The sequence below is a fragment of the Camelus dromedarius genome, chromosome 13 (genome assembly GCF_036321535.1).
Source record: "Camelus dromedarius isolate mCamDro1 chromosome 13, mCamDro1.pat, whole genome shotgun sequence".
Classification (NCBI taxonomy): domain Eukaryota; kingdom Metazoa; phylum Chordata; class Mammalia; order Artiodactyla; family Camelidae; genus Camelus; species Camelus dromedarius.
Window position 1 is genome coordinate 52,981,241 of NC_087448.1, and position 16,483 is coordinate 52,997,723.

The 16,483-nt window shown below is 35.0% G+C and overlaps 1 protein-coding gene across 1 annotated transcript in view; it reads left to right on the top strand.

Moving 5' to 3' along the window:
* The window catches only part of GTF2F2 (general transcription factor IIF subunit 2), a 121,296-nt gene that overhangs the window by 14,186 nt on the left and 90,627 nt on the right, over positions 1-16,483 (top strand). Inside the window, exon 4 of the mRNA XM_010980855.3 lies at positions 1,041-1,185. Within this exon, the coding sequence (XP_010979157.1) occupies positions 1,041-1,185 (145 nt within the window). The remainder of the gene's footprint in view (positions 1-1,040; positions 1,186-16,483) is intronic.

A 16,483-nucleotide genomic window follows, 5' to 3' on the forward strand; every position in this document is an offset into this window, starting at 1 on the left:
GCCCGTAGTATTATAAATGCCACTCTTGTATGAGTGAATGGGCTCTTTTCTGGTTGTTCATGCTTAGCATTTTTCTACTTTGACCTAAATATCCCCTCTCTTGGAACTATGACAATTAGTGTTGCTTCAGTAATACTTTAACAATGTTTCAGTGTAGCAAATGCATTTGATTTGGATTTTTAAAGACTGTAGATTTTAACTCATTAAGTCCAGAATGTAATTTCTGTACCTGACACATAATAGAGATATTTAAATAATATTTCATAATCTTTCTACATGGTTGGGAGATGAATATTTTAAGTTTATAAATCTTTTTAATATAAAATCTGGGGAGATCTGGCATATGGTGAAAATCATTTTGAAAGATCACCTACTGTGTCTTTTTTATTCTAAACCTCAATATTGAATTATCCTTATAAATATTTAGTTGTATTTATTTAAATATTCAAAAATAAAACAGTACTATGTACTCATACAGGAGTCATTGGACCTAAAAAGGAAAGATATCCTCTGCTTATGGGAGTGTTTAAGCTTTAGAATAAATAAGGTCACCTCCCCCTGCTTCAAGAAGTACAGCTGCTTTCTTAATATTGTTAAAATGTTCATTCATTCAGCAAATACTGTTTTCCTACTTTGTGCCAGGCACTTGGCTAGCAGATGGATGGATGGATAGATAGACAAATTATTTAGTTTATTTAAAGATATAAATATAACAAGACATGGTCCTTTGACTTCACACACCTTAGGAAAAAAATTTATTTCTATTTTAGAAATAGAATTTTTTCAGCCATAGACCAGAGGAAACATTTGTCTAAATAATGTGTATCTTTATAGTGGTAGATTAGCTCCGTTATTCTGACAAATGGGACTAGATTCTCTTTTTATGACTAATGATTAAAGATTGATAAAGTTTTTAAAAAATGCTTAATAAGATGGAAAAGATTCACATTAGAAAAGTATTTGATTTATAATCAGAATTTCTGTACAGATACTTTAAATAAAAAAGTCTGTTGTAATAAGCTCTGGGTTTTGTGTGTTAGGTGTCATTTACTTTGAATGAGGATCTTGCGAATATTCATGATATTGGCGGAAAACCAGCTTCAGTCAGCGCTCCTAGAGAACATCCATTTGTCTTACAAAGTGTTGGAGGACAGACATTAACAGTGTTTACTGAGAGCTCATCAGGTAAGTGGGAATAGAATTATTTAACGCAATTTCTATACATGTTGTATAGATTTTCTCTCTCAACATGTACTCTAAGGTCGTTGCCAGGGCTATTCCATCTATCCAGTCTCCCTCTTATTCCTGTCATTCTACTTCTCTGCTCTGAGTACTTTCCTGTGGTTGATGAAGTTTTGGCTGTTACTGGAAGGGTTTAATTTCCATTTGGGGCATGAGGAAATAGAACAAAGCAGATGGAAGAGTATGGTGCATCAAGCTGTCTTCTAGGATGTTGAAGAAACAGTATTCTGAATTTTGTCAAGATAAGGTTATCCTTGCCTGTTTTGGTAAATTGATACTTAGCAACTATAAGTTGTGTTTTAAAAAATACTGCTTCATATTAGGGAATATTTTTGTCAGAATTTTGACTCTTGTAGGCTTTCTGTAGTTTTTAATGCATAGGGATTAGTTTTTAATGCATAGGGATTAACTTCTTTTGATTGGTTTCTGCTTCCAGGAAGCTCTGTGTAGTGTAGTGTCTAATTTTGTATTTGCTCTCAGATATTTTAACAGTTCAGTTAATTAGGAGCAAACATTTCAGTTTGTAAATTAGATATAGAGGGAACTTTTTGTGGCATATGTAAGAATATATGTTTATTTTCGTTGTTTCTTGGTTTTTAACCTTCACTGACTTGAGAATACTACTATTAAAGCAACAGGCCACCTCATTTGAACAGAACTAATTTCTCATATCTAATTCAGAAAGTTAATTTGTTGTATAAAGAAAAAGATCTATGGTTTTGTGAAATTTTCATTAAACATTACAAAGAAAACTGTAAGAAATTATAATGTGTTAAGAACATCATTTAAAAAAAAAATCATTGCTTTAAAGGAGCATACAGTTGATCCTTGAATGATGGGAAGGTTAAGGGCACCGACCCTCGCACAGTTAAAAGTGTGGGTATAATTTACAGTCGGCTCTCCATAGCCAAGATTCCTCCATATTCGCAGTTCTCTGTGCTTAAGATTCAACAGCTGTAGATGGTGAAGTACTGTGGTATTTACCATTGAAAGAGATCCAGTATAAGTGGACCCACATAGTTCAAACCTGTGTTGTTCAGGAGTCAGCTGTACTCAGATAAATTTTTTGTGGTATCTCTTGGAATGCCAATAGCTACATAAACTGGTGTCAAAAATACATGTCTTTCCTTACCATATGACCGAGGAATCCCACTCCTGGGCGTATATCCAGAAGGAACCCTACTTCAAAATGACCCCTGCACCCCAGTGTTCATAGCAGCACTATTTACAGTAGCCAAGACATGGAAACAGCCTAAATGTCCATCAACAGATGACTGGATAAAGAAGATTTGGCATATTTATACAATGGAATACTATTTAGCCATAAAAATCGACAACAACACCATTTGCAGCAACATGGATGCTCCTGGAGAATGTCATTCTAAGTGAAGTAAGCCAGAAGGAGGAAGAAAAATACCATATGAGATTGCTCATATGTGGAATCTAAAAACAAAAACAAAAACAAAAATAAAACATAAATACAGATTAGAAATAGACTTATAGACATAGAAGACAAACTTGTGGTTGCCAAGGGGGCGGGGGATGGGAAGGGACAGATTGGGATTTCAAAATGTAGAGTAGATAAACAAGATTATACTGTATAGCACAGGGAAATATATACAAGATCTTGTGGTAGCTCACAGAGAAAAAAATGTGACAATGAATATATATATGTTCATGTATAACTGAAAAATTGTCCTCTACACTGGAATTTGACACATTGTAAAATGATTATAACTCAATAAAAAACGTTAAAAAAAAATCTTAGATGTTGAAAAAATACAAAAAAAATACATGTCTTTCTTTTTTCCCCTCTTGGAGGTAGAATTTTAAAAATTGTAAATTATAACTTTTCCATCATGTGGTTTAAGGTGAAAAATTTGTTTTATTACATTATTCTGATGCCATAATAATTTGTAGTGTAGTATTATGGGAGGTAGAAAATGCTAAACATACGCATTTTCTCCTGGAGAAGATTCAACCATTCAACAAATACTTACTGTATGCTCCATTGTGTAGGGCATAGCGTAGGCACATTCAAGGAATCTGAAATTTGTCTTGCAATTAATGGAATGTGATAAGACCTGTTGAACCTGTGAGGTTTTCTCTGCTTTTGTGGTTGCCTCTGGAGTGGAAGAGGCATGGCACCAAGATGATAAGAAGGAAGCAGGGCCTGGAAAAAAGTTTGAGGCAGGGAGACTTGAACTTCCTTTGTAGAAAAAGTTACCCTATTTCAGATTTTTTTTTACATCTTATTAAGTTGCTAATCTTTCCAAAGCATGGCTCATTGCAGGTACTTCTACAAAAGACAGTGATTTAGAAAGCCAAGGTTTCTTGTCCTCAAAATTAATCTTTCATTTTTGATCTTGTAAATTGTTTAGTTAGTGTTGTGCTCTTTTTGAACATTTTGTATTCACATTTCTGGTTACAGTGAACTCCAAAGTGAATATGGTATTATAAAGATTATCTTGGCAGGCATATAGAAAAGAATCAAGATTGTCATCTTCTGGAGTTTGGACAATGTGTTCTTGGTTTGTAGAACTGTAATAATACAAATACAGATCTAAGTTGCCATTAGATGGCGCACACTATAAGGGAAGTCTTTGCTTCTTTTTTTTCTTTTAATTTTTATTTATTTATTTTTTATTGAAGTATAGTCAATTACACTGTGTCAATTCCTGGTGTACAGCATAATGTCCCAGTCACACATGTATATTTGTTTTCATAACATTAAAAGTTATTACAAGATATTTAATATAGTCCCCTGTGCTATACAGAAGAAATTTGTTTTTTAAATCTATTTTTATATATAGTGGTTAACATTTGCACATCTCAAAACTCCCAAATTTATCCCTTCCCACTACCTTCCCCTCCCTGGTAACCATAAGATTGTTTATTATGCCTCTGAGTCTGTTTATGTTTTGAAGATGAGTTCATTAGTGTCCTTTTTTTTTTTTTTGGATTCCACATATGAATGATATCATGGTATTTTTCTTTCTCATTCTGGCTTACTTCACCTAGAATGATGATCTCAGGGTCTGTCCATGTTGCTGTAAATAGCATTATTTTATTCTTTTTTATGGCTGAGTAGTATTCCATTGTATAAATATACCACAGCTTCTTTATCCAGTCATCTGTTGATGGACATTTAGGTTGTTTCCATGTCTTGGCTATTGTATATAGTGCTGCTATGAATTTGAGGTGCATGTATCTTTTTGAATTAGAGTTCCCTCTGGATATATGCCCAGGAGTGGGATTGCTGGATCATGTGGTTAGTCTATTTTTAGTTTTTTTGAGGAATCTCCATCCTGTTTTCCATAATGGCTGCACCAAATTACATTCCCTTCAGCAGTGAAAGAGGGTTCCCTTTTCTCCACATCCTCTCCAGCATTTATCATTTGTGAACTTTTTAATGACGGTCATTCTGACTGGTGTGAGGTGATACCTCATTGTAGGTTTGATTTGCATTTCTCTGGTAATTAGTGATATTGAGCATTTTTTCATGTGTGTCTATTGGCTATTTGTATGTCTTCTTTGGAGAATTGCTTGTTTAGGTCTTCTTCCCATTTTTGGTTTGGGTTTTTGTTGTTATTAAGTTGTATGAGCTGTTTATATATTCTGGAAGTTAAATCTTTTTCAGCTGCGTCATTTACAAATAGTTTCTCCCATTCCAAAGGTTGTTGTTTTCTTGTACTCATGGTTTCCTTCTCTATGCAAAAGTTTATAAGTTTAATTAGGTCCCATTTATTTTTGCTTTTATTTCTATTGTGTGGGTAGCCTGCCCTAGGAGAACATTGCTAAGGTTTATGTCAGAATGTTTTGTCTATGTTTTCTTCTAGGTTTATAGTGTCTTGTCTTATGTTTAAATCTTTAAGCCATTTTGAGTTTATTTTTGTGTATAGAGTGAGGGAATGTTCTAACTTCATTTATTTACGTGCAACTGTCCAGTTTTCCCAGCACCACTTGCTGAAGAGACTGTCTTTTCTCCATTGTATATTCTTGCCTCCTTTGTCAAAGATTAGTTAACTGTAGGTGTATGGGTTTATTTGTGGGCTCTTTATTCTGTTCCATTGATCTGTATGTCTGTTTTTGTGTCAATACCATACTGTTTTAATTACTGTAGCTCTGTACTATTGTCTGAGTTCTGGGAGGGTTATTTCTCAAACTTCATTCTTTTTCTTCAGTATTGATTTGGCAATTCTGGATCTTCTGTGATTCCATTTAAATTATAGGATTATTTGTTCTAGTTCTGTGAAAAATGTCATGGGTAGTTTGATAGAGATCACATTAAATTCATATAGTGCCTTGGGCAGTATAGCCGTTTTAACAATATTGATTCTTCCAATCCAAGAGCATGGATATCTTTCCATTTCTTTTAAGTCATCTTTAATTTCCTTAATCAATGTTCTGTAGTTCACCATGTATAGGTCTTTTACCTCCTTGGTCAGATTTATCCCCCTAAGTATTTTATTGTTTGGATGTGATTTTAAAAGGAATTGTTTACTCTCCTTTACTGATACTTCACTTTTAGTATAAAGAAATGCAACTGATTTCAGTATGGTAATCTTGTATGCTGCTACCTTGCCAAATTCTTTAATCAGCTCTGTTAGTTTTTGCGTGGAGCTCCAAGTAGTCTTTGCGTCTTAATCTCAGGCATTTCTATTTCATGTCAGTGCTCCTTAACTCTCTTATCACCTTTCTGTGCTCTGATTTCCTTATGTATGAAATGCAGATAATAATTCTTTACATTAATATATAAATATGAATACATTTTAAACACTTTGGAAAATACTTGGTACATGTATATACTCAGTAACTATTAGCTGTTATTACTATTATTAATATTAGGTCTTAATTTTCAACACTTTAGGTTTCAAATTTATTTTAAGGTGTGTGCATGCATTTTAGCTACATCTGGGCGTTTATCACTTGATAAAATTCTGCCAGTAGAGATTTTTGTGTTCAGTCTTTTTGATTGCATGGATAACCAAGGAAAAGGCTCTAGAATTATTAATAGTTCATTTCCTTTTCTGAGGAGCCTTGTGTCATTTGCTGTTTCTGCTCCTTAAGGTAATAGTTCTACATCTCGGTTCCTTGGCTCTCTAGGAAGTCATAAATAGACAGCATGGCAGCAGACTGCCATGACGTATTTAAAATGCTAGCTATGTGTGGATGTCTTCATGTTTTTCTGTAGGACAGGATCATAGCTTTCATTGGAGTCTCAGAGGGAACTGAGGCCCCAAAAAACTGATGAGCCACCACTCTAATGTTAGCTTGGTTTGTCGTGAACCTGCCGAAGTATAAGTCACTGAGTCATTTTACAACACGCAAGCCGTTTATTTTACATTGAAATAAACATGAGGTAGACATTATCCTGAATATTTTTACATTTCCCCCCAAGTCTAGAACTGTACCTTCCTATAAAAAATTGCTTTTCTAGGCTCTTTATTTCTTTTTCAATAGTGCACAGGTCTATACAACAGAATTTTGTAAGAAAAATTACACCTTCACTTGAGTTCAGTGTGTTGAGTTTAATTTTAATAACTTTATTTCCTCAGTTAACATACTTTTGCTGGTTTTTGAGAGACCTCTTTTGAGCCATGTTTTCTAATGAGTGTCTTTGGGTTGATGGGATTAGAGGGGTCTGATGCTGTATTTTAAAATGCTTTCCCCTTAATTAAAACAGTCTGCATTTTATGAACATTATTTCTAGTTGAGTATTCCTATCTGAGTGAATGTGTTTCATTTTTAAGGACTGTTTGGATTGGCCCTTCCACCTCCAGATTTCTCCGTGAAATTCTAAAAAAGCTATTTCTCTATTAAATATTTTCATGGCTATCTCTATTAGCTTACCTCTCTACCTTCATCTATGTGGAAATGCCTCATATATGTGGCCTTTATTTTTTCCCCTTGGGTCTTCAGTTCAGTGTTTTTATCTGCCATTTGCTGGTAACCAGATAACTTCTATTTCTTTTGTCCTTTGCACCCCTACCTTTGTTCAGACTTAGGTTTTCTTCTTTACAGTTGCCAGTTCTAGACTAAAAGTTGTTCATCTATTCAGTTATTTTTGATGCTAGGCTCTGTGCTAGAATAAGACTAGACTCCTGTACCATTGGGCAACTGGGATATGAAAAAATAATTGCTACAGAAAGTTCTGTATTAGAAATATGTACCAGGAAAAAAAAAAAAGAGTATGTACTTTCGCTTGAGGAACTGGGAAAGGCATCAAAAGTGGAGAAAATATTTGAGCTGCACCTTGAAGTATATAAATAAATGTGCAACAATAGGAGGAAAGAAAGGAATGTAAAATTTATTTCTCTCACTTTCAAGTATCCTGTTCTTCCTCACGTAGCTTTCTCCTACCTCTCATACTCTGTCATACCTATCTAAAATCCATTTAATGGTCCTGGTTAGATCAAAGTGGAAAAGCTCAGCTGTGGATTTCATAGTCTAGAGATGAAAACCTTTGTACTGGTACAGTGGTAGTAGGAAAGAGGATTCCTGTTCTGGAGATATTAGAGGTAATTTTGACAGCTTGTGGCAGTTAATTGACTTGGGTAGGGGGTGACTGGAAAAAAGAGAAGTCTAGAATGGTTTTCAAGCTTTTTTGGCTTGAGCGTCTGGGCTGGAGCTGATGGAGAGAAGGTGACTTTTTTGCTTTAAGTTTTCATTGTCTTTGACCCCTTTCTAGAAACTCATCAATTCAAAAAAATTGATATTTGTGCCTGCTTTTAGCAGGCCCTCTTTTACTTAGGCCTGGAATGCTTTAGTTAGCAAAATCTCAGCTTTCATGGTGCTTACATTTTAGTAAGAGGAGACAGCAACAAATAGTAAACATAGTAAGTAAAGTATATCGCAGCCAGAAAGGTGGTGAGTTCTCTGGGGAGAAAAAGCAGAAAGTGGGATCAGAAGTATCATGTTGAGGATGGGGCTTGAAATTTTAATTAGCATGGTCAAATGTGGGCTCACTGAGAAGGTGGGATTTAAAATAAATCTTGAAAGAGGCAGAAGGTAGCCTGTGGAGTTAGCCAGCTAGGAGTGTTTAAGGCAGAGGGAACACGTTTTGCCTGAATTAAACCTTATGGGCAGGGAACTATGTCTCCTGCTTACCTCCATAGTGTCTAGTATAGGATTGAGCACATAACACATGGGCTTGTTAAAGCAAATATATGTTGAAGTAGTTTCTTTTCTCTGTTTTCTCCTAAGAATTACTAGTACTCAAAAGGTGCTCTTTAGAGTGGTTTTAAGTGAGATGGTTTATTAGTAACTGAAGGATGGGTTTTCTTCCTTCAAAGTCTTTTTCTTAGGACATTTGAGGTTCAGAGTTGAATATTGAATTCCTTTGTTTCCCACTTTATTTCTTGCTCACTACATTTTTATTTTGGTACAGATAATTCTTTTACTTTCTCTTTGCTAATCACATTAGTTCAATGCTGTATGATGTGACACTTGGTTAACTACTGGACATATAATAATGCTTGGTTGAGAATCGGATATCAGTTATATAATTTTCAGAGGTTTGAATTAAGCTGTATGTATTTTTATGTGTGTTTAATAGCATTCAAACTCCAGCTAGTTTTTTTGTTGAATTTTTTTCTTAGCACTGCTTTTACATGAACTATACTGTTGCATAAATTATCACCATCTGCATATTACTAATTGCCATGCAGTGGGACTCCCTAAAATTTTATTTAGCCTTATCATAATTTATTTTGTATCAGTGTAGTACAGTGGTTCTCAAACTTTTTGGTGTCAGGGCCCTTTTATATATTACATTAACATAAAATATTTTAATGAAAAATACTCCTATTTTCAAAAAAAAATTAGAGTGACCTTTTGCAAATCTCATTAATGTCTGGCTTAAAAGACAAGCTGGATTCTCACATCCACTCCTGCATTCAATTTTTAGCGATATATTATTTTGGTAGAATATCTGAAGAAAATCTGGCATCTTATAAATATGTAGTAAGGAAAGGGAAGAATAATTAACAGCATTTTCAGATAATTTTGGATATTCTCCTTTTGATGCCACACCAAAACTTTACAAGTGGTAGTTTCTTAAAGGTTTGTGGTGGCAATTTAGAGTCTGAAACCTGATTTTCAGTGAACTTTTTATACTCTGTTAAGTTGAAATCCACTGGTTTTATCTTTTACCTTTTGGTTGTGTTCTTTTCCCTATGGATGACATTATAACATCACACATCCATCATTTGGGGACTGTTGGTTCACTGAGTTATATAGGTTTTCCACATATTGACACATTTGCTTATACAATATCAAATTTTTTCTTTATTAATGTCACTGATATAGGCAGAAAGCCTGTAAGTAATGGAGAGCTGTCAAGCTTATGGCAGTGGGTACAAGTTTAAAAACTTCTAATTTTTACTTCAAATGTTGAATTTTATTAATGGCAACATGTACTATCAGTTGTTTTCTTTGAAAGGGTGGGCTTATTCCATTAATTTTTGAGGAAATATCTTTCAGATACCTGAGTGTGAATAACCATGGTTTGTCAGTTGTTTTTTCAAGTAAAAATGATCTTCCATGAGAAGAGTCACTGGTTCAGCTCCCAACTCAAGCAACAGCATAAATCCTTTTCCTGGAGACAGGCATCCTTTGTTGGTATTGAGAAGAAGTGATTTATGTGTACTTCCTGTTTGGTGTCACAGAATATTAAAGGATATATATGTCAAGGGTCAAAGTTGAATAAAATGTAATTTTTACTGTTTATCAAGGACATTTTTAACTGAAACTGACCTTTTTGTTTGTTTGTTTGTTTGTTTGTTTAAACTGGGAGTGCAAGTGGTAAAGAATACAGTGGTATAGTTTGGTACCACTGCCTTGATTTGTATTGGCCCCAGAAGTTTTACCCACCGTTGCTTTTGCATCATTAGTGCAAATAACAGTGAAAAAGGCAATTGAATATTTTAATAAACAGTTTTGACATCGGGGGACACTCACATGATCTTGAGGACCCCTCACCCCAGGGATCCTTAGACCATAGACCAGCATTTTGAGGAGTGCTGATTTAGTGTGCTGTGATGGGAAAAGACTGCAGGTTCCATTCTGAGATACCTTGTGATGTGTTGAACCCTTTTTATTGGCTGAAGCCTAATAGAGACACCTCCTTCCTCCAGTGCTTTCTAGGGCAGCATCATTCGTAGCAGTAGATTCCATGCCTGTTTCAGTGTTTGTTGTTGGTATTAAGAGTACAGTGTGCATATATATATAATATATATATATAGTTATTGGATTTGAACCTCAGGTAAACTATTACCTGCAAGTATTTATTTATTACACTTATATGTGGATGTATAACCTGCTTTTACTTATACTATCTTATTTAATTCTCCCTACAATTCCAAGAAGGAGGGACTTTTAAATTAAATTTGTATTATGTAGATGAGAGAGCAGAAGCTCTAACAGAATGTGTGACTAGCCCCCTCTTCTATTTCCTCACATTTAGAAATACACTTTTAAAACAGTCTCTTTTTAAAAGGTAACAGAAGTGCTGCCAGGTCTACCTGGGTAGATGCCTGTGCACCGAGCTCTGAGGAATTCTTTGGCAACTCCAGGTTGCTTCTTGCCTCCCTGCACTTCACGGGGCAGCCGTCTCTAAACCCCAGCCAGGGCTTCCCACAGCTCTCCCAGTGAATTATGTGCAAGCATCCCGCGGGAAGGAGTAAGGGAGCTCTAGTTTTTGCTTATTCTGAGCAGCAGCTGTGCTGCTGAACATTTGGAATCAGATCAGTTTCTGATAATCTTATACTCTGAGCAAGAACTAAACTGAAACAAAAATGTATGACTTGAGTGTTCTCTTTGTTTCCTGAACTGTCCCTGAAGTTTGTGGCTGACTGCAGAGATTCAGCTTTGAATTTTATTGCCAACTCTCTGAACCATGTCTACTCTCTGAAAAAGTAAGCCTAATAGCAGAAAATGTTCCTTTATTCAGTGGCTGGAAAGAAAGTGAAAAGCATGGTTATACTCTTTTCATATTCAGGTATGCATGGATAAATATGTGGTTGGTGTATACTGTAGCTTTAATAATCTGGGATGTGGGTGAGGAGGAGGAAAAAAACTGGAGTATAAGAGTAATATTAAAGTTTGGAATCACAAATTAAATGCATTAAAACTTATAATTAACTATTCATTTTTTTCTAATAAAATATTTCAAGCCTATGGGAAAGTGTAGAGAATAGTGTACCCTGTGCCCAGCAGCTCTATTTCATAGCTCTTAACACTTGCCATAAGTATTTTTAAGGAAATAAAACATTTTAGATACAGTTGACATTCTGTTTTTCTTTTTCCTGGTCTTACCCCTAACCTCCCTTTCCAGAGAGGTAACCACTATCCTGGAGGTGGCGTGTATTACTGTGACTCACTGTGATGAGTCCGTAATCGCCCATAACATAATCTTTACAGTTTAACTGCAGAAAACCAACAACGTTCTTAGAGATGGTTTAAGCAGTGTCATCCAAATTTCTAGCAATTACACAAGTTCAGTGCTAAGATTGAATGGAGATTTTATGGTGTGGGGTATATCTTGACAAGCCTTTTTTTTGTTTCTTTAGTACATGAATTTCTAAAAATTTCCTGGAATTTTAAAATAAATCATGTGACCAAAGTAATTATTAGTGAGAAACTTAAAAATTTAGTCCCCTGTTTTCTGGGGAGAAATAACCAATAGATGAGTAAAAAGTACAATGATGAAAGAAGACATTAGAATTCTCTTTTAGCTTTGCCACCCATGCATTTTTAATTTGGTAATGTAGTCTCCTCTTCTATATTTGTGTTGTAATAACCACACTGACAGTGTATGACTTCGATAATATTTAAAGTATTGTTCCTCAGAAGAATTGATTTAAAATACAAGGAATATTGGCACATTTATTGGGGTTTTTTTCAGTTTTAGTCACTGCTGTAAATTTATTATTGCTATAAATTCATTAATGTAACCTAAACTTTCAGTTCTAGTACTCATGAATTCCACATGAATTTCATTGCCTAAATTTTAATGAAGTTTGGGTTGTGATTTCTTTTACATAAATAACTATTTTGGACCTCTGTTTTCTGTGTATCTTTGTTTTGATATCTATGGAGAATGTCAGAAAGTGTCAGTTTTTACCTTTATTGTATGTTGTATCTGCCGCTTCCTGAAATTCTGTGATGCTCAGCTTATATCATACTTGTCCATTTCTTGTTTTGTAAAGCAGTCAGGAAGAACTTAGAAAGTTTTTATCATACCTGAAGGTAATGACAGGCTGTGCAAACATGTCTCTCTTTTTGCCTTTTGATTTTTCTGTAGCTTCCAGGTTATAAAGTTGGTTCTTTGTTTTGATTCATGTATACTTAAGATTTTAGGAAGAACCTGGGTTCTTTACAAACCTAACACAGCATAGTAAAATCAGTTTTACAGTGTAAATTGTTTACTTGAGGTATTAAAACTAAGTCATTGAAACAATTTTAATTAAAATATTTTAATTTCTAAAAACTTATTTTATTTGGCTTTTTCAAGTAATTTTATTGCTATTATTATTTTAAACCTGATTCCAGTTTTTGGTTGCATGCGGGCATGGTCTCTTTTGCTCTTTGAGCCTAACTATATAGTTCTTATATCCAAATTTAACATGGAGAAAATACGTGTAGCTGGTTTTTCTTTCTCTGCTGTGTAACTTCTCGTTATAGAAATAGGGGACACATTCTTTGGCTGCCTTTATACTTTTACTGTTTGAAACTGTATTCTGTTAATATGGTGATAATACTAATACAGTAATTCTTTATAGAAAGAAGAAGCTAAGACTTTGAAATTGGCTTATTACTTTAAGGAGCAATACCTACTCTTTATTAAAAAAAAAACCACACATAGAGTACAGAAGGCTTTCATGTGAAAAAGTAGTAGCCGCTTCCCCCCAGCTTCACTAGTCCCACTTTCAGGGTACCCAGTGCTGACAAAAAGATGATGAGATGAAAAGCTACATCACAACAGTGAATCGAAAGCAACACTTGAACTATATTCTTAATTATATTTGCTGTGATACAAAGTGCCTTATATCATTTATATTCTCATAAGTATTGGTTTGGAAGAATTGAAGGAACTTTTTGTCAAGGCTTACATCTTTCTTGTCATTAAGCAGTGATAGGTAACCTATCGAGCACTTACTTTGTTCACTGTGGTGAGCACTTTACAGGAATTATTTATTTCATACATTAAGCCTGTGAGGTAGGCGCCATTGTTACTTTATTATGAGAGAAATGGGGTTTACATAGGATGTAATTTGACCAGCATTATGCAGGTTGTAAACCTGTGCCCTTAATCATCATACTAGTGGTTTTCAGAGTGTAGATGCAAAATCAATTTTGTGAGTAATTGGCAGCATTAAAAAAAGAAAGAGAGAAGTAGAGTGTAAAAAAATTAACTTTTTTATTTTGGGACATTTCAAACATACTCCTAAATAGAATAATATAACAAATCTGTATATCCCCCACCCAGCTTTTCTAACATGCTGTCAGTGATTAAGAACAAATTACTTTTATAAAAAGGTATGATTCACTTTATTCATATGTATTTGCACCCCTCATTGCCCTGCTGCACTTAATCTCCTAAGGCTCTATAAGGCTGTATATCACTGTGATTTATAGCTTCTCTGTGATTATCACAGTGAAAAATAGCTTCACTTATTATAAACCTCAGTTCCTTCATAAATTCCCATTCGGTTTGCCCTGCAGAAACAAAAATAATCTGTTCAATTACTGTCTGCAGATTATGAATATGTTTTTAACCTGGCACTTTTCTAGATGTGTATTTATATTTATGTATTATCTAGTGCAGAGGTTTCCACCTTGGGGCAGCTTTGGCAGTATCTGGAGACATTTTGACTGTCACAGCTGGGTGCATGTTGCTGGCATCTCATGACTGGAGGTGCCACCAAACATCCTACTGTGCACAGGACAGGCCCTTGCAACACAGAGTTATCCAGCCCAACATGTCAGTAGTACCAAGGATGAGAAACCCTGGTTTAGTGTAAGAGAAGCTGTTGTTTTTAGTGGGCAAACTATTTGGTATAACTACTGATGGGATTAAAGTTATAAAATGGTTTCTTTTTTTTTTTTTTTTTTTTTTTTTGACGAAGCCAGCAGGAGTGATGGGAACCTGTTCATCTCCCCAGTAGTTGTTTTTGTTGTTGTTCTCCTCCTGTTCCTCCCCGGCCCTTCTTCCTTCTGCCTTTTTTCTTCTCTTTTATTATATCAGAAGAAATTTCTGTGCTTTTAGGAGATTGCTCTTGAGGTTTTTGCTTAACTTGCCATTCTGGAAAACATTCTAAGCATATACAAAAGTAGAGAAACAGTATGGTAAAACTCCATGTACATACCATCCAACTTCAAACTGTCAACATGTGGTCAGTCTTGTTTCAGCTATACCCCAGCCACTGCCCTTTGTACCTCACAGGGTTATTTTGAAGAAAATCTCACACAGCATATCATTCTGTCTTTAAATTTTTAGTACATGTCTCGATGAGGATTCCTTTTTTAAAAATACATAACCACAATACCATTATGGTACCTGAAAAAATGAACAGTGATTTTGAAATATCATCATAGATGTAGTCAGTGGGAACTATTTAATGCTCAGACTCCAGTGTTCCTTGATTTTTTTTCCCCTCTTTATGTTCTGTTTTCTGATTTATGGTTCACCTCTATCTGAAATCACAGTGGTTTGGAATTTTACAGCTTACAGTATCCACTTGTAAAGGTACCCCTGGAGAAAATACAATTCATCAAGTCATTTGTATTACTGTGAAAGCATGAAGCAATCTTTCTGCAGAACTGTTTGAGGAATTTGGCTGACAAAGAAGTGACAGAATAGAGAATCATTTTTAGAGCTGTACCAAAGCACTGATGTCAGATTTGTAGCAGTGTTAGAAGGGAAATACTTAAGCTGTGTTTACCAAATGTAATGGGTTATTTTCCAATTTCATAAAGTTACAGTTAACAAGTAAATACATTTAGAAAGAAGGAAATCTTGTCAATACAATATGACCAAACTCTAAGGAATAGTGGGCTTTTAAAATAAAAATTAACAATAAAATAGAAGCAGGATAAGAATTTGTATGATGAATGGACTAAAAAATGTTATTTAATTATATGTCAGTATAAACAATAGGGATGTATTCAATTTGCATACAAACCTCAATTTAGAATGTCAGTTTTTTGGAAAAATTAAAGAAATTGATCAAGAAGAATAGAGAAACCAATCTCATCCAAGTTAAATTTAATAAATCTCTTAAAAATTAGATCAATTTATATGTCTTTAATGCCAAATGACTTAGTAAACATTTGAAGTTATGAAATAAAGGTTCGTTCTTACATATTCTTACCAACTGTTAGAAGTAGACAGTTGTGGCCTGGCCAGGGGTGAAATACTGCTGGAGAGCCAGCGTGCTCTGAAAGACTGCTGTGTCTGAAAAGAAATTCAGTTGAAGTTTTTTTTTAAAAAAAATTGTTCTAAGGACTCTGTGTATGTGTATCAGTCCTCAATTTCTTGCTTATTACTGTATCATTAGCTTTTCCGAAAGAAGTGGGGAACACCCTACAGACGCATACTGTTTTCACATTTTTTCCTAACCCTAACCCTCTAAAAGGGCCTTTCTGGAAAATATTTTACGGTTGGAAATTGTGGCCTTCTCTGCTCCTAGAGAAAGAAGCACCCACCCAGGGTTGTTTACAGCTTCGGTTTCTTTTATGTCACTATGTCAAACTTAATGACAGTGAGAATTTGGCAGTTTTTTGTTTGTTTGTTTGTTTACTGTGTAGCTTGTTATGTATCATAGTTAAACAGTTTTTTGAGAGGAGCACATATACTGTTAGCCAAGGAAAACGGGTGATTCAGAGTGGTTCTTAATCCTTTTTCTGCAGCTTCTAGGTGAAGGTTAATGTCTCTTACATTCCCAAGTTAGGGACAGACTCCCATGGTTTAGGGACTGTGACATAAATGCCTAGATGCTCTCGACCCATGATTCCTCAGCACTTGCCATTTCTGTGCACATTGGCCAACTTCTAAATCTCAGATCTGTGGCTCTGCCTGAGCGCTTTCTCTGCTGCCAGCTACTCTCCTTGCCTGGAGGGTGGGTCAGAAATGCCAGGTATTAAAGCTCACTTTGAGAGTGCCTCTAAACCAGTATCTGATGGGAGTTGGTGAGTTAATACTCAGCCCCCTTAACCCACAGGTGAGGTAACACCAGGA